This window comes from Astatotilapia calliptera, chromosome 7, assembly GCF_964374335.1.
Source record: "Astatotilapia calliptera chromosome 7, fAstCal68.1, whole genome shotgun sequence".
In the NCBI taxonomy this organism is placed as follows: Eukaryota; Metazoa; Chordata; class Actinopteri; order Cichliformes; family Cichlidae; genus Astatotilapia; species Astatotilapia calliptera.
The window spans coordinates 4936908-4956417 of record NC_137428.1 but is presented as its reverse complement, the minus strand read 5'-3'; the positions used below and the strand labels follow the sequence as shown (position 1 = coordinate 4956417).

The following is a 19510-nucleotide window of genomic DNA, read 5'->3' as shown; positions in this document are numbered from 1 at the left end:
TGTAAAACACCTTTAAAATATTTTTTATTATCTGATTTTTTTTAAAACAAAAACCACAAACAAAGCTACAGAGATGGTTCGTTTTTTTAAATTTTCCCTAAACATTTCAATAATATCGTTGATTATTTTTTTAAACACAGTAATGATGGCAATCACGACAGCAATTGTGACATGGTGAATTTTTCTATGCAAAGCATGTTTTTATAAATATTCTATTTTGGGGAATTAATCATAAACCACACATAAAAATACATTTTGAGTAAGGTTATCATTTCATCTTTCTTCAACAGTACAGTATTGTTATTGTGAAGTTCAAATCTGACATCTGGACATTGCTAACCTCCATCATCATTTGAATTTTCCTCTGTAAAGAAGTTATATACACTTTAATGATTGTAAGTCATTATGTAATTTCTGTGCAAAAGTCTCAAGCCGCCCCTCATGGGTGCAAACATATTTACAACTGGAAATACAGTATATAAGGCAAAAACAGTACAATTCTGTACAATTCTAAGGGGCCTGAAAGTCAATATTTGGGATGACCACCTTTACACTTCACCATAGATTGAACTCTGAGGCTGCTTTCATGTCATTTCTTTAAGCACTCTTCAGGAGTAGCTCTCTGAGCTCCTTGAAGGACATTTAAAGCTCCTGTTTGAAAGCCGGCTGCCTTTTTGTTCCGTCCTCTATCAGAATGATCTCACACTGCTTCAATAATATTGAGATCCGAGCTCTGGAGAGGTCACTCCATGACTGATAGTGTTTGCTTGTGTTTGTCAAACTGTGTTATCGTTGATATTTTTCATAAATTCAACAAAAGAAATGGGAACAAATTATGTGTCTTTGCGAAATGCTCCTAGTACCAAAGTGCCTAAAGATACCATTTAAAATGTTTCTTTGCCAAGTTGTCTGGTACTGGTTGAGTTTGGTGCCTTTTTATTCTTGAATGACTCAGAGTTTGGTGTCAAGTAGCTTAACAAACAAAAGAAATGATCAGGTTCAAGTGAAAAAGCCGCCAGTGTCCAAAGAAAAGCTGTGAAAAACCTTCAGAAAGCCTGCAGAACGATTGCTCAAGAGCACTTTAAAAAAGAAAGTCTGATAATAAAGAAACAAAGGGTGGCTCGAATTGTTTGCACGGCACAGTAAACCAATTAATGCTGAACCTACGTCACTCACACTGGATTAAGCATTTTAAAAAGAAAGCCTCACCCAAACATCTTATGACTGAAATCTCATTTATTTGAGTTATATACAGGAGAAATCGACTGAATTTCACAATCAACAGAAAAAATAAAATCGCATCTCATCTCTCTGACCTCTGTAACAGAGGCGCACTAGTTCACGATAACAGCTTCCGCTCACACGCTGCCGTCTCGCTGCTTTAATATGCTTAAAATGTACGTCTCTCTGGTAGATATGTTGTACTGCATTTGCGGGTAGCTGTGCTGTCGCTGTGAGTCGCTGCTGACATTAAAACTATCATGTCGTCTGGTTTTGGTGCGGTTCTAAGCAGTGAGTAAGGAGGTGGGGGAGTGGTCATCCTGTTTAATCCACACACATACACACCATTTATATGCAAATACACAATGGCATTAACATGAGCAACCACACACACACCCACCCACACACACACACACACGTAAGCATTCACTCTTCTGTGTTCCTGTGCCTCAAGCCTGATCCCATGATTCAGCTCACTAGCTCACTAACATGATCCTCGCCCAGGGAGGGCTTGTTTAGCTGACAGGTGACTCCTCAGCCCTGTGATGAACAAACAAACGCAAAATAAGACCAATAACAAAAAACTATTCGTCGATTTAAGTGTCGTCCGTCTCTGCCTCCTCGTCTCACTCCTGTCCAAATCCCTCCGTCTCCTCGATGGCGAACAGGAGCTTCTCTCGGAGCTGTTCCAGGCTTCGGTAGGGAGGCAGATCCAGACGATTGAAGCTGAGGAGGAGGAGACAGAGTTACACCTCAGCGTGGATTTACAGATGGAACTTCAGGGTGACATTTATCTATTTTTTTAAACGCTCCCAGGCTGCTCACAGCTCAAACAGAGGAAGTGAAATCCTGATTTTTATTTTTCCCCCCTGTAGTAACCGTTTTAAATCCTACCTGCCCTGCTCAGTGGCTTTAATTCATTTTAGATCATGTGTATTTTTAGCTGAAATTACTTTTGTAGCTGAAATCCTGTCCGAATCCACGTCCTTAAATTTCAACTGTCTTTTTCTTTCTCCTTTAAAACGAGAATTCCCTTCGAAATGTAGCAGAAGCGTTACAGCTAAGATACAAGCGTCTTCTCCTGATACTAATCCAGGAGGTGAAGGTGACAGAGGGGCGGTCCTGAGATGGTAAAACATGCATAAAAAATGTGACTCTTGTCAGGGAGGTTCTGAATACTATGTGGCTTTAAAAAAGTGAATTTATCAGGAATAGCTGCTCGTTTCAGACAGACGATGACCTGAGGGACTGCACAGAGACCATCTACAACATGAAGAAGGATTCTAAATTATGCAAAGCTGCTCTAGTAGAGTCCCAGAATAAAAACCTGGAGCTGGAAGTTGAGTGAAATGAGTCCACTTTAAGACGTTTAGTTAAATCTGCTGATCTGTCTATCAGATGTCTTTTTGTACATTCATTTTAGCCTCAGAGCGGCAGCTCTCTGTACTGTGAAAAGACTGTAATCTAAGGAAAGTGATTTAAGTAGAGAGAGGTGAAGAAGAAAGTGCAGGCAGGGTGGAGATGGGTGTCAGGGGTGATTTATGACAGAAGGATAGGTTCATAAGATTGTTGCGAGAGCTGCTATGATGACAAAATAACAGGAGGCCGAGCTGAATATGTTCAGAATTTCATTGGGAGTGAGCTAAGTGGGCGGGATTAGAAACGAGTACATCAGAGGAAAAGCTCAGGCTGAGACAAAGTTAGAGAGACGAGTGCAGAGGATGGATAGTGGATATACTGAAGACAGGATGTGGAAGAGGGAGCTGCCAGGTGGGAGGGAAAGAGGACATGCAGGGACTGATGTGACAGAGGAGGATGTTGGGATAGGGTGATGGAGGCAGGTGATCCGCTGTGAGGTTTGTAAAGCTGTCCTTCTCGTTTGTAACCTTGCTAGTCTTAGGCTATTTTTAAGTTTTTCAGAGGAGCGCTTCAATAAACACCTTGCTTTTTACCCTATAACAGCTTGAACAGGCTCCGCCCCCTCGACCCTAAATAAGATCAGCGGGAGACGATGAATAAATGGATGATTCGGAGAAGCAGAACATGAGGCAGCATCTTACCATGTGTGGCTTCTTGGAAGCCAAGTCTCCTTCCCCACTTTGTCTATGCAGAACTTCTGGGGACCATTACTTCCTGCAGGACACACACACACACAAACAAAACTCAAACCCTGAACAGGAAGCTGAATGCTGCCGACTCGCATAGCAGAAACTCAAACTGAAGATGATTAAGAAAGTGAGTAATTTTATTATATCTTATGAAAATGCTCTGGGATTTCCAGCTCCCAGAGCAGCATGGAAAAGCTTTTGTTTCAGCACTTTGGTTTGGAGCTAAATGTCTGCTCAATTTCCTTACAATTGCTTGAGAATTTCCTGTTAGTGTCTGTAAACATCACAGGTCCCTCCATGCAAAGGCAGAGATCTATTTACAACAGTATTAAAACCAGGAGAATCCTCATAACCAGGACACTCCTGTCCCTGTAAACGCAGTCAGTACCTATGAGCTCGGAGAACCCTCCGACGGGCAGCCGACAGGTTCCCGTTACAAACTGAAGCAGACGGATTCTCTTCTCATTGTCCATCTCTTTCACCACCTGCAGAAAAAACGCTCAGGTCAGCGCTTTCCTAGGAGCATCAGTGTGGTAGGTGTGTGTGTTTACAGGCCCATACCTGCCAGAACCAGTGGATCTGCTTGCTGTTCTTGGTGTAATGTCTGTAGATGGTGTTCTTCTGCCAGTCGGCCAAATCGATCTCCTGCATCCCACAAAGCATCAGCTGCAAAAAGGACAAAGACGGGGGGGTTACTTTAAAATTTGGAGTTTAAACTACTCACATGTGACTTCACTCTGTGTGCTCAAAGACATTTTTGCATGTGGTGGTACAGAACCCTGACGTCCTTTATAAAACTTTACTGATTACAGCCCAAATTCTCACATTTCCTCCTGATAAACGGGGCTCCTGCAGCTCAAGTCGGATGAGATTTCAGACTTTTCAAAAAAAAGAAAAAGAAAGAAAAAAAAGTCCAAGCTTACCCCCCACCAGCTTGTTTTGGGGGTTTTTCTCTTGGCTCATGAACTCTTTCCCTTCTGTTCCTCTTTTCTGAGTTCTGTTGTTTTAGGTCTGCTTCCAGAAAAAATGTTTGCATATGAGGTCAGCGAGGGTCTGTGCCTATACAGCTCACTAAAGCTATGATTGGGGAAAACCCAGGAAACTATTCTGATGGTCGTCACACCACGTCTTTACTGATCTCTAAAGAGGTGTCAAAACGGCTCAATAAGGGTGCAGGGAGGTCCATCCCTCAAAGAAAAGCTAATGGTGTAAAAGGTTGAGACATTTACACTCAAATAACTTTATTTGAGTACATGGTGTGAGATTAAACTGCCTCAGGCTTTCACTGAATTCACAAAATATCAGTGTCACACGGATCCTGATCCGTGTGACTTTAAATCCTCAGTGGAACCCTGGGGCGCAAATGAGTGGCATTATGGTGCGATCAGGCAAAACACGAAGCATCGTTTTCACGTGGTGTGATTTTTGCTGGGAGACACACACAAGTAAAACGAGCTGCTAACAGCTGGATTCATGACATTTTAAGCCTAAACACCAATAAATACAAGTCTTCCTCACCTCCAGCTCCTTCTCGTCAAAGTAGCGAAGCCACTCCAGAGGCACCACCTCGTTGAAGCCGTCCAGGAAGGCTTTGGTTTGCTCCTCCACCCCGCGGGTGAACCTCCAGTCTGTCAGCAGGCTGCGTGAACAAAGAGGCTGCTTTTTATGGTTTGCTCTCCACCACAGACCTTGTTTCTCCTACGCTCATCCGTCTTCATCAGCCCAACTGTCCCCATTTCTGCTTACTGACCTGATGTACTCCTCCTTGTTCTCCTCGGTGACCAGCTCGTTCTCCCCGTCGTCCTTCAGCTGGTGAGTGGAAACCTTCCCGAGGATCTCCATGTCCTGTGCAAAATAGAGCTCCACACCGCACTCCTCCAGGTTGTTCTCTCTGAAAACACAGACGCACACATAATGAAACTAAAAACATTAGCACCTCGTCCTCTCTGTGTCGCCTGCAAGACTGACCTAAATCCAGCAGCCTTCTTGGAACAAACTGCGACACCAACTCCTTTATGTGGCAGTTCATACATAAAATATAAAAATATCAGAAATATAAAAAATTTTTTTTATGTATTTACTAATACTGTTAATTTAGAGAAGGGGTGTCAAACATAAGGCCCAGAGGCCAAAATTGGCCTGGCAAAAACTGCAATTTGGCCCACTGGATACCTTTAGAAAATGTAAAGGCGGGCATAAATTTTTTACCTGTATTTTCCTGCTGAGAGTCATTATCACTCAAAGTAGCAACAGATAAACATGCTTCTGTTCACCATGTTTAGAAATGTATCTTAATAAAATTGAATAAAAGTGGCTGTGAATCAACAAAAACTTCATGTTTTACAGATACGGGACAGGCTGGGCAGCTGCCAGAACCTTTTCTGTAATTTTACACATTTATCGTGTAGAGAAACTGAGGCGTATTGTTGAAATTGCACTTCCTAATCTTATAACAAGACATCTCAGGGATTAAATTTGTACTGAAACTTCTTTACACTGACAGAGTTTCACTTGTTCAGTCAACTTCAGATCAAAGTGGGCTGTATGTGGCCCTCGATGTAAAATGACCTTGACATCCCTAATTTAGAGTAAAACCTCACATTAGGTGGTGGTCTGATAAATTTTGTAGTCTGTCCAGCTGAGGGCGCTCCTACTCCACTGTTTGTGATCAGCACTGTCAGCAGCACATGTAACAGAGCAGCATCTCAGAGTCTTATCAGCTAAGCTTTTAGCTGGTTTGTCAACTAAAAGTCATTTAACAATTACTTGATATATCAATGTGGTTTGGGAGGCATTTTAAGACTTTCAGACTTCCTGCATCCAGGTTTCTGTTGTTTGGATATAACTGGCTTAGTATGACCTATTCACCTGGACTCCTACTGTTCATTTCTTTTATTAGTTAAAACTAACTAACTCACATGCCAACCTCTACCCTTGTGAGCATAAGGTGGCCAGAGCGCACAGATTCAGAGGAATCATAACTGCATTACTTACTTGACCCACATGATGGAGTTATAAAACTCCGGGTCTATCGACTCCAGGTCTTTGAGAGTGGGTTTCTTGTCCAGCATTCGCTTGTAGAAAGGCAGCGTGAAGCCGGTGTCGATGAACTTTCCATGATACAAAGCCTGCAGGGAGGATTTATTACATTAGAAACCACAATAAGAGACGCCACCTGGTGTTCACCGCTCACATTTCATAAAATGTAATTGGGTTAGGCTGATGATAGCGCAAGTTTGAGTTCCTGGATGTAACAAAGCAGAGACAGAGGGAGGTTATTTTTGGCCTGCTGTAATTCTGCGATATTAGTGTTTTTTTATGGACTCTGGTTGCACATGTTTCAAATTAACGCCCGACAAATTACACATATTTTCATCTCGGACGCGCGCCATGCTGATGATTCACACGGGGGCCGTTTTGAGCTCATTCAAGTGTTAGAAACGCTTTAACAGCCAATCACACTTGCAGAAAAAATGAATGGGGCTTTTATTTCTGAAATCACTGCAGCCACAAGAACAACGCAAATCATTAAGACTCAGACGTGGACATAAACATGTGCAGCGACCACAAACGGCTCCAAACCACATCTTAATCTTTCCTTCGTGTGTGTGTGTGTGTTTTCAGAGAGAGCACACTCAGTCAGACGGAGCTGTTTAATGTTAAAAACCCTGTGAGAGTTCAGAGCTACGATGAGCCAAGAACAACACAGACGCTCACTGACTCAGTCACAGACTATCCTGTCCTGCTGACCCACCGCATCTGTGGAAGCAGAGCAGAGGGTGACCGAAGTGAGAGCAAAGCAGGTAAGGAAAAGACACGAGAAATAAAGTCAGAGAGGCTTTGGGAGCTGGGAGTGGGTAGAGACAACGATCTTTGTGAGGAAAGTCAGCAATGTGCAGTTTAGGGCTAAATATAGGCAGCTGCTGCCGGGTGTGGGCTGGGTGCGGCAGTGAAGTCATGGTGTGGGTGAGGGGTGGGGTAGCAGATGGAGGGGAAGGTGGAGGGTGACGGCTTTGGGACCTACAAATTTTTTTGAGTTGACCCCAGAATGCCGTGCATGAATGCTTCAAACTACTTCAAAATGAAACCTGCTCTGAGCGAGAGCTTTCCCGGCTGACAGCCTGTGGAATGACTTTTATGTGACGCACTTTCAGGAAAAATCCAAAATATGTGATATCAGTGAGCAAAACTAGCTAACCAAAGATTAGAAATGCAGTCATCTAATCACAAAGGTTAGTTAAACACACAAAGCCTACATACGTGCGGTGAAATCCATTTTTGCTGCTAAAGTAACAATATTACTAAGATCGCAACACGATAGAGGAATGTCTCAACTACATCACATCTGCATTTTGGCTTTCCCAACGTGAGCGTCGCTTCAGTTTATTAAACTGAGGTTTCACTTTAAACACATCTGGATACAATGTTGCCGTATGTGGCGATCAAGTGAAAAAAAATGGCTCAGATGTAACAAAAGAACTGTGTTTTTGTGCGATTTCAATACAGCTCACCATAGCGATGAAGCGACCGATGAAGCGAAAGTACGTGAGGTGGTCGGGGTTTATGGAGGATGCTGGGTTGATCTGCAGACAGTAGTTGTTCTTGCCAGCATACTCAAACAGGCAGTACATGGGATTCAGGACTTCATGGGACAGCAGGAAGAACCACTCCCTGTGGAAGAGGAGAAGAGGACGTGAATGCACGAGAGGAAGACACAAGGCTGTCATCCTGCAGGGACCTAACAGTAACATACAACACTGAAATTAAACACCTCAAAACTATTATTTTATTTTAAAAACCCCAAAACACATTCTATACTAGCTGTACAGTCAACAGAAGAGCACATGATCACAGGGAGTTTATAAGAAAAGCAGGAAAATGAAAAAGCATTTCTCCCACACGAGAACGAGGTGCTTTTTTTCATTGGCAGCATATAATTACGACATTTATCATCCTAAACTTCCAGCGTCTTCATTTTTCACTCATTTGCTGCTTTTAATCTTCTTGTCAAAAAGACAGGAACCAATTACAAGGTGTTGCCAAGCTCAACTCTAAAATTACTGCCAAACATAAAGTCCACTGGCACGGCTTAATACTGATGTCCTGTAGACACGATGATTTCTTTAAGCTCATCGATGCCTCGTGTAAATCAAATAGAAGACCAAATAAGGTTGGGTTTAATTCTCTTTATTCTGCTGATCCTTAAGATGATGTTCATTTCTGATAATGGATCTCGCTGACCAGTTATTAATCTAAATCAATTCTTTTAACTGAAAAAGAAGATTTTTCTTATGACTCTGAAGTGGTTTAGATGGGAATAGAAAGTACATTTATAGTTATAAACACATCCTACAAGCCAAATCTGACACATGAATTACATGGAGACAAAACATATAACATTTAGGATAAATACAGCCAGGTAGAACTAAATAAAAAGACACAAACAGACTGTGGAAGGATGCACGTTAGAGAGAATGAGGGCCCCCTCCACCAGCTGCAGCACCAGAACCAAGCACTCCCAAGGCCCCTGCCCTCTCCCCTTTGGGAATATTAGGGAGGAGGGTGTATGGACTGACGGACGCAGACACCTCCCAACATCCCGTCCGTGGTTCTACCCTGTGGTAGAACAGCATGATGTCACCTACCATAGGGTAAAACCACTGACGTGACACCGGAGACAGAGACACAATGCAAAACCAAAGAGAACAAAATGAGGAAAAATAACAACATGTACAGAGAGGAAGACCTGAGTGACAGCAGACGCAGCGGGCAGCATGGACACGTGTGATGGACGGATGGAGAGATGGAGGAGGACAGCAATGTTGTGAGAGGGTGAGAGAGAGAGCAACAAGTAACCCAACACTATCACACACGTCTGCACTTCTAGAAGGCAGAAAAGGCAGTTTTATATCAAAATGATGTTGCTGTAACAATTTCAGACAAAAACAACAGATTAAAATCTGCGCCATTGTGTTACTGCATCTACAGGCTGGAAAGACACACATCGGTATCACTGTGTCTAGGTTTAGGCATCATAACGGTGACAACGCTACCACCATCAGGTCAGGATGGAAACTGTAACGATGCCCTATCTTGCAGGAAATTGACCTTAAAAACAAAATTTCTTTCTCACTTTACTTACAAAAAGATTGTAGAGGACAATTTTTAAAATAAAACAATGAAGCTGGGGGAAGAACAATGCAGAAAACAAAGATTTTCAGAGAATCGCAAGTTTTGAAAAGCAGTCATTTAAACACCACTGGTTTTTCCGTTGCTTTTTTACCCAACAGGAAGCTGGTGCAAAGATTGAGAAGCAGCAGGAACAGACGAAATACACCATCACCAACGTTAAAAACCCCTGGATTACATAACAAGCTTAACAAACCCATATAAAATGACAGAATTTGAAGATGTAAAGAGAAGCTGCAGGAAAGAGTTTTAGGCTGCTCTCACCTGGCGATGCCACCGTAGTCCAGCCCCTCCTCCCCTCTCATAATGATGTAGAGCCGGCGACGAAGATCGTATGGCTTCACGTTCATGATCTGATGACAAAGCACGTTATTTAGACGTTGATGGTGTCCAAGAAGTGGCCTCACTTTCAGCCATTCCTAGACTCGCTTCTAAAGTAACTAAATGATTCTCCTGATACAAGAAGCTCTTTCAAATTAAAAGCCCTCAAAAAATTCACCACACAGAAACCCTTTATTCCTTATCACAGTGTTTTTCTATATAACATAAAGCACCAATGCAAAGCAGAGATAAGATAAGATGTAGTTATTAAATGTTACCATTATGTAAACTAGAAGAACAAAAAAAAATAACAAGTGTGTTTCATCCGTCTCTGACCTGCTGAAACGAGTCTTCAAACAGCGTCTGTCTGGACACAGAGATCTTCACGTGGCTGGGTAAGGCATTAGACTGCACATTACAAAAAGAAAAAAAAGAACACCACCATCAAGGCGAGAAGAAAACCTCGGGATATTTCTGTAATCCCAATCCTAATCCCTTTCTACAATTCACATGTGTCAGCATTTAAAACAGGTACAGCGTTTACAGAGCACGTCACTGCTTGATCTGTACCATCTCATTACTGATGTTTCTCTTTTTAGTCTCAGGCTGCTGGGTGTGAAGTATACGGAGGATAAAAAGCGGCAAAAAGTGAAGAACACTATGGCTCACAGACACACATAGTTCAACTTTTAAAGATTTTTAACAAAATGGCAAATACATTTAAAATAAAGCTATGGCATCTTCATCAAATCTTCTTGAGTATGAATCAGAACACTGAGATTAAATGAAGACTGACAGGACAGATGGGAAGAGCTTGATGCTGGAGCATACCAACTAACTCCAGTTCATCCAGGGGGCTTAAATAGAAGCTAGTAATAAGATTTTTCCAGACACCATAAGTATAAACAAACTGGTAACGATGCCTACATATGCAACCTGAGATTTTCTCTTTTTTCGAGACGGTATCTGAAGCTGTCTGTGGATCCATGGATGCCTCCCCCTCTAAGACCTCCCCGTAACCACAATGACATCATGTGGCTTAGCTTAGCTCAGTCTGAGTTCAGTCACAGTGGAAATGTCACTTGACAGATATAAAGCGCTTGCCAATCAGTTTGGTTTGGTTCACATGCCGCTAACATGTGAATGCTCCTAAAGCCGTGTCTACTACAAAATAAAAGCCTCCTGAAAGTCCAACTTTGCGTTAAGAATGTCAAAGACTCGAAGATTTTATATGAGGCTAAAACCAAAAAAATCTTGCCGTTTTTGAAATACTCTCCAATTCTGAACGTGCACTCTGTTCTCCTGTTCAAAGGCTTGCACCAGTAAACAGCTGCGCTTCTATGACGGTAATGACTGAAAGTGGCAGCACTCTAACGCCACAAACTGACATTTTTCCCTTATTATCAGGATCTCACAGGTTTTCTTTCTACAGTATTAGAATGTGCACAAGCAGATGTAGCCTTCAACTCCCAATCAGTCTAAACGGTCTATGCAATAATGCTTGTGATGTGTAAAACGATAGTTTCTCTCTAGTTTGGCCCTATACTGCTGTAGCTCGTGAGGAAAGGTGTGCAGTTTTAATAAAGAAAGTGATGTTTTGTCTTGAGTTTATGTAGAGAGGAAATAACTGCCTGAAAACCAAGTCGTCCAGAAAACAGAAAATATATTTTTTGGCCACACTTTTCCAGTCTTAGAGTGAATTATGCTTTTTTTTCCTTCTCTGGGTGAACAGATCCAGACTGCAATAATCAAGGTGAGCAAAGTGGGGAGTTTTATTGTGGCTACAGACTCTATTTAACACTTACATGGCACAGGAAACGGAACTGGTGGTATTTCCACCTGAAGCTGCGGTCGTAAGCGCCTGGTGAACCGCCCTGCCGTGACCTGCACGCGCACACACACAGACACACACACACAGAAAACAGAGAAAGTTGGTCAATTTTACAAGTTTCAACAGAACTCTAAAGGTCAGCTGACCAACAGAAATTTGGCGTCCTCTTTTGAGGAATACTTAATTTGCATCAGCTCTACAGCCCTCGAGTGTCTGAGTCGCAAAGACAGAGGTGAGCCTGGCCCCGCAGCTGTGTTAGTATAAGCTCCACCAACCCACTGTATGCGCACACGCACACACAGTGGATATCTGCCTTGTCAGCAGCACAGAGGCTGAGAAGCAGAAGTAGAGTTAGACAGATGATTTGGGGGGGAGTGAAGAAGAAGGAGGCCTCTAATGCGTCGGGTCTGTGCTTGCCGAGCTGCCAGGCACATCTCGGTTTGGGTTAGGAAATGGCGACCGCAGCAGCAGAGCGCTGGCCGCGGACGCACACTCCTGCAGGATCCAGTGTAAGAAAACAGTGAAGGAGGCCTCTGTGAAATAGCAGCCTAAAAATACGTGCAAATATCTGCATGAAAAGCAGCTCGCCGATGCACACACACACACACACACACACGTCTTCAGCACTGACCACACAAGCAAATACACACTTGCATGCAGAAACACAGAAAAGCACAAACACCCACACAGATGCCAGCGCAGTCTGCAGTGGATGTGTTGTCGCACATCTGCACATTCTGGGATTTGAGACTGCTTCAAGGCAAAGCAAACACTCACAGGCTGAGGGGAAGAGCAGTGTGTGTGTGTGTGTGAGTTTTCTGAGATCCTCTGTGACACTGATTCTCTCTGACTCAAAGAAATATTCAAAACAGGAGAGAAAGGAAAGGTAATGGATAAAAAGGAACAGCAAAGATGATGGAGTTTAGAAAAAAGATTATTTTCAGGTTTTCACCAAACGAGCGGCTTGTGTGACTTAATATTTTCAATGCAGTTATGTCAGGCCGAGGCAAAAATCACTTAAATATTTTGGAGAAAGTGTCGAATGATCATTTAATTAGGAAGTCTTTGCCTCGGCCTGTGACAGCTTTGGGAGGAAAGGGCTGAGAGAATATTTACCCTGACTCAAACCCAGGTCGAGGGTCTTTAAAGGTGGTGGTGCGCGAGTTGTGGTCCACGAAATATCGGACTCCCTCGGCGGTGTACTTCATCTCCCAGCCCGGGGGCAGGGGGTGCTCCTTGATCATCCTGCAACAGGGGAGAGGGCAGTGAGCGCGGTCCCGGCTCGAGGGGCCCCGTCTCGGGGGATGAAACTGACATACCTTCCCCTGCCAACTCGTGCTAAAACCAGAAAGCCTGCGCCGGTGTGCCACAGTGGAGTTTACCTCCTATGAGCATGGCAATGGTAGGTTTGATTATTCAGGTGGCTTCAAACCACAAGAACGCTTAGAGGACACAGAAGCAGCATGTTTGGCTTTAAGGTGAAAAGCAGTTTTCTTTCCCTGATGCTTTAGTCGCTCTATTTAAACCTACTGTGTTGATCCGAGGTCTAAAACTCTAAACTTTTGTCACGGTCAAGGTTGTGTTTAGGTTAAAGTTTAGCACCCCGTGTTTAAAAAATACAAAGTGTATTTTTTTATTTGTTCAATGCGATATTTGATTGATCTTTTATTTAGTTGTGAAATGGTTTCAACTTTACACAGACACACACACACTTATTAAGGAGTGCAACGATACTGACGGAAAACCTGATCATTTAAAATTAAATACGGATGTATAAATGGTGTCAGCAGTGTGATATTAATCTGAGTAATTGTTCTTTTTGTATGCTTTTGTGTAGTTCTGACTGAGTCTCTCACCAAATCCATGCACTCCAACGCATTATGGCCACTTTTTTTTTTCTTTTCTTACATGCTCTATATTTTTTAATCACAATAAATTTCATAGCAGTCGCCCTGATCTGCCTGTGAATCTGTTTCCTTTCTATCGTGTTCCCGGATGCTAGGCTAACACAGTGGCATCACCACCTCACAGTAAGAGGTGACGATGCTAATACAGCTTTGTAATAGATTCCTGTCTTAAAAAGTGCTACATAAATAAACTTTACTTACTAAGAAGTGCCTGCTTTTAAATCTGTCTGTTGTCCGAGGAATTTGCAGAAATGCAGAGGGGGAACAGCGTTTTTCACTTTTCAAACCAATTTGGATGAAAATTAAGAAGAACAACACAGCTTTTCACCTTTTCGTAAACGTTGTCTTTTTAACGTGTTTTTGCTTTGCTTGGCTAGCCTGAAAATTTGAATCAAAGACTCTATAAAAGGGGAAGGGGAAAATAATCAGTTGGCTGCATGCTAAAAAATGAATAATTTACAAGAAGAAAATCATGCTTTTAGGATTCTAGAAAAGATCTAGAATGGCAACAAAGGTGTATCTAACACACCGAGGAGAGCAACTGAATCTCCAGAAGAAGATGCAAAGAAGGCTCAAACTCTGAAATGTCAGCGGGTCAACTAGTATGGGTGAGACGAGAGGAAAATCAGGAAAGTGAGCGAGATGACCAACAGCGCATCAGACCTGTGTCCAACATAATGTGAGGTAAAGCTGCTTTTTTTTAACTTATGTCAGGCTGTGAAATAAATGTTCCTCTCGGGGATAATACTCTACTCGTGTTTATATCATAATGTAGATGAGTCACTGTGTTGTCATACTAAACTGTGCATGACTACCACGTCTTGAGTATGAGCAAACACCCAAAGCGGCACGCCACCTAACAAGCAGGCCAACACATGCACGCACACAGAGATATTTTCCAGCTCGCTGTCTCACCCTTGGGTCCGAGGATCATCCCACTGCGTCGTCCGTGTGTTGTGGTTGACGAAATACACCCTGCCATTGTCCTGACGCTTCTCTGTGGAGACAAATGGGGCAGAAGGAGCATGCTCAGTGGGCTCAGAGGTTCTTGGAAAACTCCACACTCGACGGGATCAGAGGGATCACCTGACCGAGAGGAGAAGAAGAAAAAAATCTCGCCGCTATGAGAGAAAAGCAGCGAGTCTTTGTGGCATTTCGCTGTGGGGTGATCCAAATACCTCACCGGGGTAAAGCAAAATATGTGTGTGTGTGTGTGTGTGTCAGAGTGACCACAGACATACAGCAGAGAGTGTACACTGGTGCCCCATCCTCCTCCTCCCGCCGCTGGTCTGACATCTTTTTCTCATTAACAGGAGTGTGTGGAGGGTTCAGAAACAGTAGTGCTCGCATTGCAACTCCTACTCACTCCACCCCCCACTTTACTATAACCACCCCACTTGCCACTTTCCCTTCTTTTCTCCTCCATCTCCCATCTTTCTCTTTTTCAAATCGGAGCAACCGCAGATGAGAAAAAAAAAAAAAAAAAAGCGCACCCGAGAAGCAAATCAGAGCCAGCGATGTAATTGAGGTTTTGAGGTACCGCAACATGTTGAAAAGGCATCACGGGCAGAAAGCTGGGGGTTTTTATTTTTTATTTTTGGAGAGAACACGGCTGTGATGAAGTCTGTGAAAATGTTGGCGGGCCGGGAGCCGCCAGCAGTGTTCGTTTATGAATGAATGTGCGGGGGACAATTCGCCGTGGCTCCGGTTACATTGCTCTTTTGGGGCAGCGGTGGATGATGAAGAGCCCCATCAATAACGCAGCCCTCTGTAATTTGTGGATTTCAGAGCAAAAGGAAAGCGTACAGTGATAAATGAGTAGAGCGCTGAAAAGAAACCATGAGACACTTTATCCAGCTTTTCTACACGGGAATGAAAATCACCATCAGTGGAGGGATTTATCAATCAATTAACAGTTGGCTGGCTCACAGGTCAGTGATTCAGGACAAATGTAATAGCCACAGAACCAGAAGAAAGGTTTGAAATCTCCAAAAATGTGCTTTGAGATCTGTAAAAGGGAGGGAAAATTTCACCGTGCAGCAACTGTTTTCCAACACCTCCACCTAACAGCTGCACACACATAAGGAAAGCGCATTTTGAACCATTAAATCGAAGGTTCACGTCAGGTAGTTTGAGTGTCGCCAAACCTACCTGCAGGACCGGTGAGGGAGGCAGAATCACTCTTTTCAAACAGGCTGTAAATCTAGCACACCTGGAGACGATTTTAGAATATTCTCGTCTTTGCCTGGAGTTTGTTAACAGTCGCAGAAGTGTGTGCATGTGTGCGTGCGTTAGATGAACTCACCCCATCCAGGAGGCAGCGGGCCCAGAGGGTCATTTTCCACCGGAGCACCGGATGGCTGAGGGGGGGGGAACACAGAGAGAAAACAAATCCGGTTAGGACACCTTTAAGTGTCTCCTCTCATAGCTTGCTTTTGCTCCGGTTTTCTCTCGGTCCTCGTCGCCACCATCGCAAAAAAGTTGTGGAAAACAAAAACACACAACATGTTGTGAATAAACCAATCAGAGCTCAGGTGGGTGAAGAAAAACTGAGAAAAACTCATACAGGTGCTCCTAACTGTCGCAACCAAGTCTCTGCTCGACCTCCCTCCCTCAGCGATATCTGTGGCTAAGTGAGGGTGTATGTGTGGGTTATGGGGAGAAAAGGTGGATGAGGACGGGGTAGTGGGGTAGCTCCTCTCTGCCTCAGCACTGAGGGGCGACTGAGAGAGCTGGCCGGCCGGCGGCTCGTATGCCTTCCAAAAACTACACGCTCGGTAGGAGGATAAAACAACAACGCTGTTCCAATGAGCTCACTGGCTGGATGCAAGCCCCACCCCCCCACCAGCTTCCCGCTCACCTCCTCCCTACCCCACCCAGAGGTCCTCCTCCTCCACCACCGCCTCCTTTCTCTCGCTCTCTTCTAGCGCTGCTGTGAAAGTAGGCAGGGAAGTGCGATGTCTGAGGGAACTGAGGGAACATTCATGCTTGTTCCAGACTGGACACCACCCACCTCCCTGGCCCCCACCCACCCCACGCCTGACAAAAGGCACCTTTATTCACCCTGGGCCTGGAAACCACTGTGGGGTTTACTCAGCCTGTACTCATACACACACATACACACTGAAAATGAAAAAAAAAAAAAAGAACATGTGTGCGCCATGGTGTGGAAAGTTTGTCCATGACAAACAGTCAGTCAGTGTATGTTCTTATGGGGGAACACACACACACACACACACACACACACACACACATATACAGGAATATATTAGCATGAGTGGAAAAGCAGCTGAAAAGATGCTTGTTAGGAGTTAGCAGAAGATTTTTATCAAAAGGGACGATTTAGGTGTGTCGCAAGCAGCTTCAACAACATTCCCTGCACCACCAAGCAGAGTGCTCCTCATTCTCATGACAACATGTTGTGGTGCTGCTGTAAATAAAAACGCTGCTATTTAGCCATAAAAAGCTCCGCTTGGGAGAAAACCCCCCCGAAATCAATTAGAAAAACTTTTAGGCGGATTCACGACCTTTCTGATCGACACTCTGCCAAACTTGCTGGGTGTGTTGCTGAGGACGTGAGTGAGTATGTGCAGTGCCATGAGGCCCACTGTCATATTTTGGGTAAAAACACTTTGTGTTTCTGCTCCAACATGTGTGGAGAGATGACACACAAACCAGGGACTGTATATAAAAGATGGACGCGGCGACTTTATACAGGTTGAAGCCTTAATGTTAGCATTTTGCTAAGTTGTTGCATTTGCATGATTCTAAGTTGACTGTGTGGGTGCTAATAAATGAACTACCACAAAAACAGAAGCACAAACCTCTTTAAGGTCTGTGCCAACTAGCAAGCCACCTAAACAAATGCTCCAGTTCCAACTATTGCAGTTGGGCAGCCCACCAGTTAATTACAGCCGCCACACCATTAACTTTACATCATCCCAGCACACAATAGTTATAAAGGGGACAAACTATCAATGATTTGGATTGTTTGGATTCAACCTCTTACCCCTAAGTTTAGTGATTATAATAGTGTGTCTTTTCTCTCAGTTCCCTGAACTTCAACCAGTCGCAGCAGATGCCCCGCCCCTCCCTGAGTCTGCTCCTGTCGGAGGTTCTTCCTGTTAAAAGGGAGTTTTTTCTTCCTGCTGCCGCCAAGTGCAAATTGAACCGAATTAAATGTGGAGCCCGAGCCTATTTCTAACACGAAACCTCTCAACTCAAACATGATATTGCATTATGTCTTTGGTTTCCTGTGTCAAATGATTCAAATCACTCATTCATGTTTGGATGAGCAGTTCCTCAAAAACCTGCAACTGGACAGTTGTAGCTGCAATAAATAACCTAATTTACACTCTTAGAAAACAGGCTGAGCACTGGTTTATTAAGGGGCGGGTTTAGACAGCACAGGTAGTCTTTGTTGTCTTCTGTTGGCTATGAAGGGAAGGTGGCAAACCAGCATTTTCCAAATGAAAGCTGGTGAACCTTCAAAGATTTTTTTTCCCCACATAGACATATTGCACCACACAAGCAATGATTATTTCCTGAGTAACCATAAAGTGGAGTACTATCCACCGAATGTCAGCATCACCTTAAACACCATCCCGCCCCCCCTCCCTCCAAAAAATGTGACTGTGCCCATTTAAAGAAGCTGTGTCATGGAAACAGTGAGGGAACTGGGATGGAAAGGACTGGGCCTGCTGGAGGAGCAAGAGTGGGCACATAGCAGGGTTAAAGGGTGTGTGTGTGTGTGTGTGTGTGTGTGTGTGTGTGTGTGTGTGTGTGTGTGTGTGTGTGTGTGTGTGTGTGTGTGTGTGTGTGTGTTGTTCCCATCGACAGCCAATCTATGCCCCGGCGCCCCACCCTTATGGGTTTTCTGTGACTAAAAAAGGTAAAAGGAGAATATAATGATATAAAGACACGATGACTTCATCTTGGCTCTGACCATTCAGCTCTTCAGCAGCTTCCAGACGCAGTGAGGCTGGAGGGAAGAAAAGAAAAGGAGGCTGAGAAAACAAGGGAGGGGAGAGGAAGCGAGGGAAAAGCGGCGTGCTGGCACAAAAGTGTGAAATAAAGGTTGGGTATTATGGACCTGGAAGAAATACGCCACAAAGGCCTCGTTCAAGGCCAGGCACCACAGGTGAAAATGGCAATTTCAGCTGGTTGCTTTTAACACTTCAGAGGCAAGTTAAAAAAAAACAAAAAAAAAAACACACACAAAACAAAACTGAAATGCTTTTGCACTGTGAAATCCTTCGTCACATTTTGGTTGCAAAGAGGACTTGTTGCTTGCTTTCCACATCTGCAGAGAGCAGAGAGGATGGTGTGTGCACAGCTGGAGACGGGAAAATCTGAGGTCAGGGAGTTCATGAGCCAGTCGACACTTTATCTGTGTGGGTCTTTGAAACTAACACATTCAAACAAATTAATGGCTCATAATTGTCCAGTGTTTATGGTGCTGTGTGAATTTACAGCTGCACACCTATATGAGATTTTTAAAGATACTTTTACAACCTTAAACTAAAAGTGATGATTAACCACTCTTTTTCTTGATGTACTGAAAGATTTTCGGATTGATTATAATGTAATTTTCTGTGTTATGTGATGTATTAACAATATGCCAAAGAACATCTGACAGTGAAGTTAAAATGCTAAAAAAGAACTACAACATTTGAAGAGCAACACATTAAACTTGACTGACTTTCGAACATATTTTTGTCATTCTTTCCATGGGTAGGTGTAATAATGGGGCTAAACTGCCATGTTATCAATAACCTACTGCTGGATATTGATATTTTTCAGACTCTATGACTGTGACCACACTCACTGCTCCATCACTCTTGGTGTTAATCAAATGAACAGAACCTACCGTATTGAAACAGGAAAAGACTCACTGGGAGACAGCGAGGGAAAGCTCATCAGGAAACCTTAAT

The 19510-nt window shown here is 43.5% G+C and overlaps 1 protein-coding gene across 7 annotated transcripts in view; it reads right to left on the bottom strand.

Moving 5' to 3' along the window:
• Positions 1-1218: 1218 nt before the first annotated feature.
• Positions 1219-19510, bottom strand: part of wwp2 (WW domain containing E3 ubiquitin protein ligase 2) — a 62521-nt gene continuing 44229 nt past the window's right edge. For 6 of the 7 annotated variants that reach the window (XM_026172618.2, XM_026172620.2, XM_080304067.1 and 3 more), the window contains 14 exons: positions 15883-15937; positions 14493-14574; positions 12787-12915; positions 11645-11723; positions 10176-10247; positions 9783-9871; positions 7841-8000; positions 6324-6457; positions 5080-5220; positions 4848-4968; positions 3891-3995; positions 3718-3814; positions 3282-3354; positions 1219-1947 (listed from right to left, as the gene is read on the bottom strand). In XM_026172618.2, the coding sequence (XP_026028403.1) occupies positions 1848-1947; positions 3282-3354; positions 3718-3814; positions 3891-3995; positions 4848-4968; positions 5080-5220; positions 6324-6457; positions 7841-8000; positions 9783-9871; positions 10176-10247; positions 11645-11723; positions 12787-12915; positions 14493-14574; positions 15883-15937 (1437 nt within the window). In that variant the 3' untranslated portion in view covers positions 1219-1847. The remainder of the gene's footprint in view (positions 1948-3281; positions 3355-3717; positions 3815-3890; positions 3996-4847; positions 4969-5079; positions 5221-6323; positions 6458-7840; positions 8001-9782; positions 9872-10175; positions 10248-11644; positions 11724-12786; positions 12916-14492; positions 14575-15882; positions 15938-19510) is intronic. The other variant, XM_080304069.1, reaches the window with a different exon arrangement.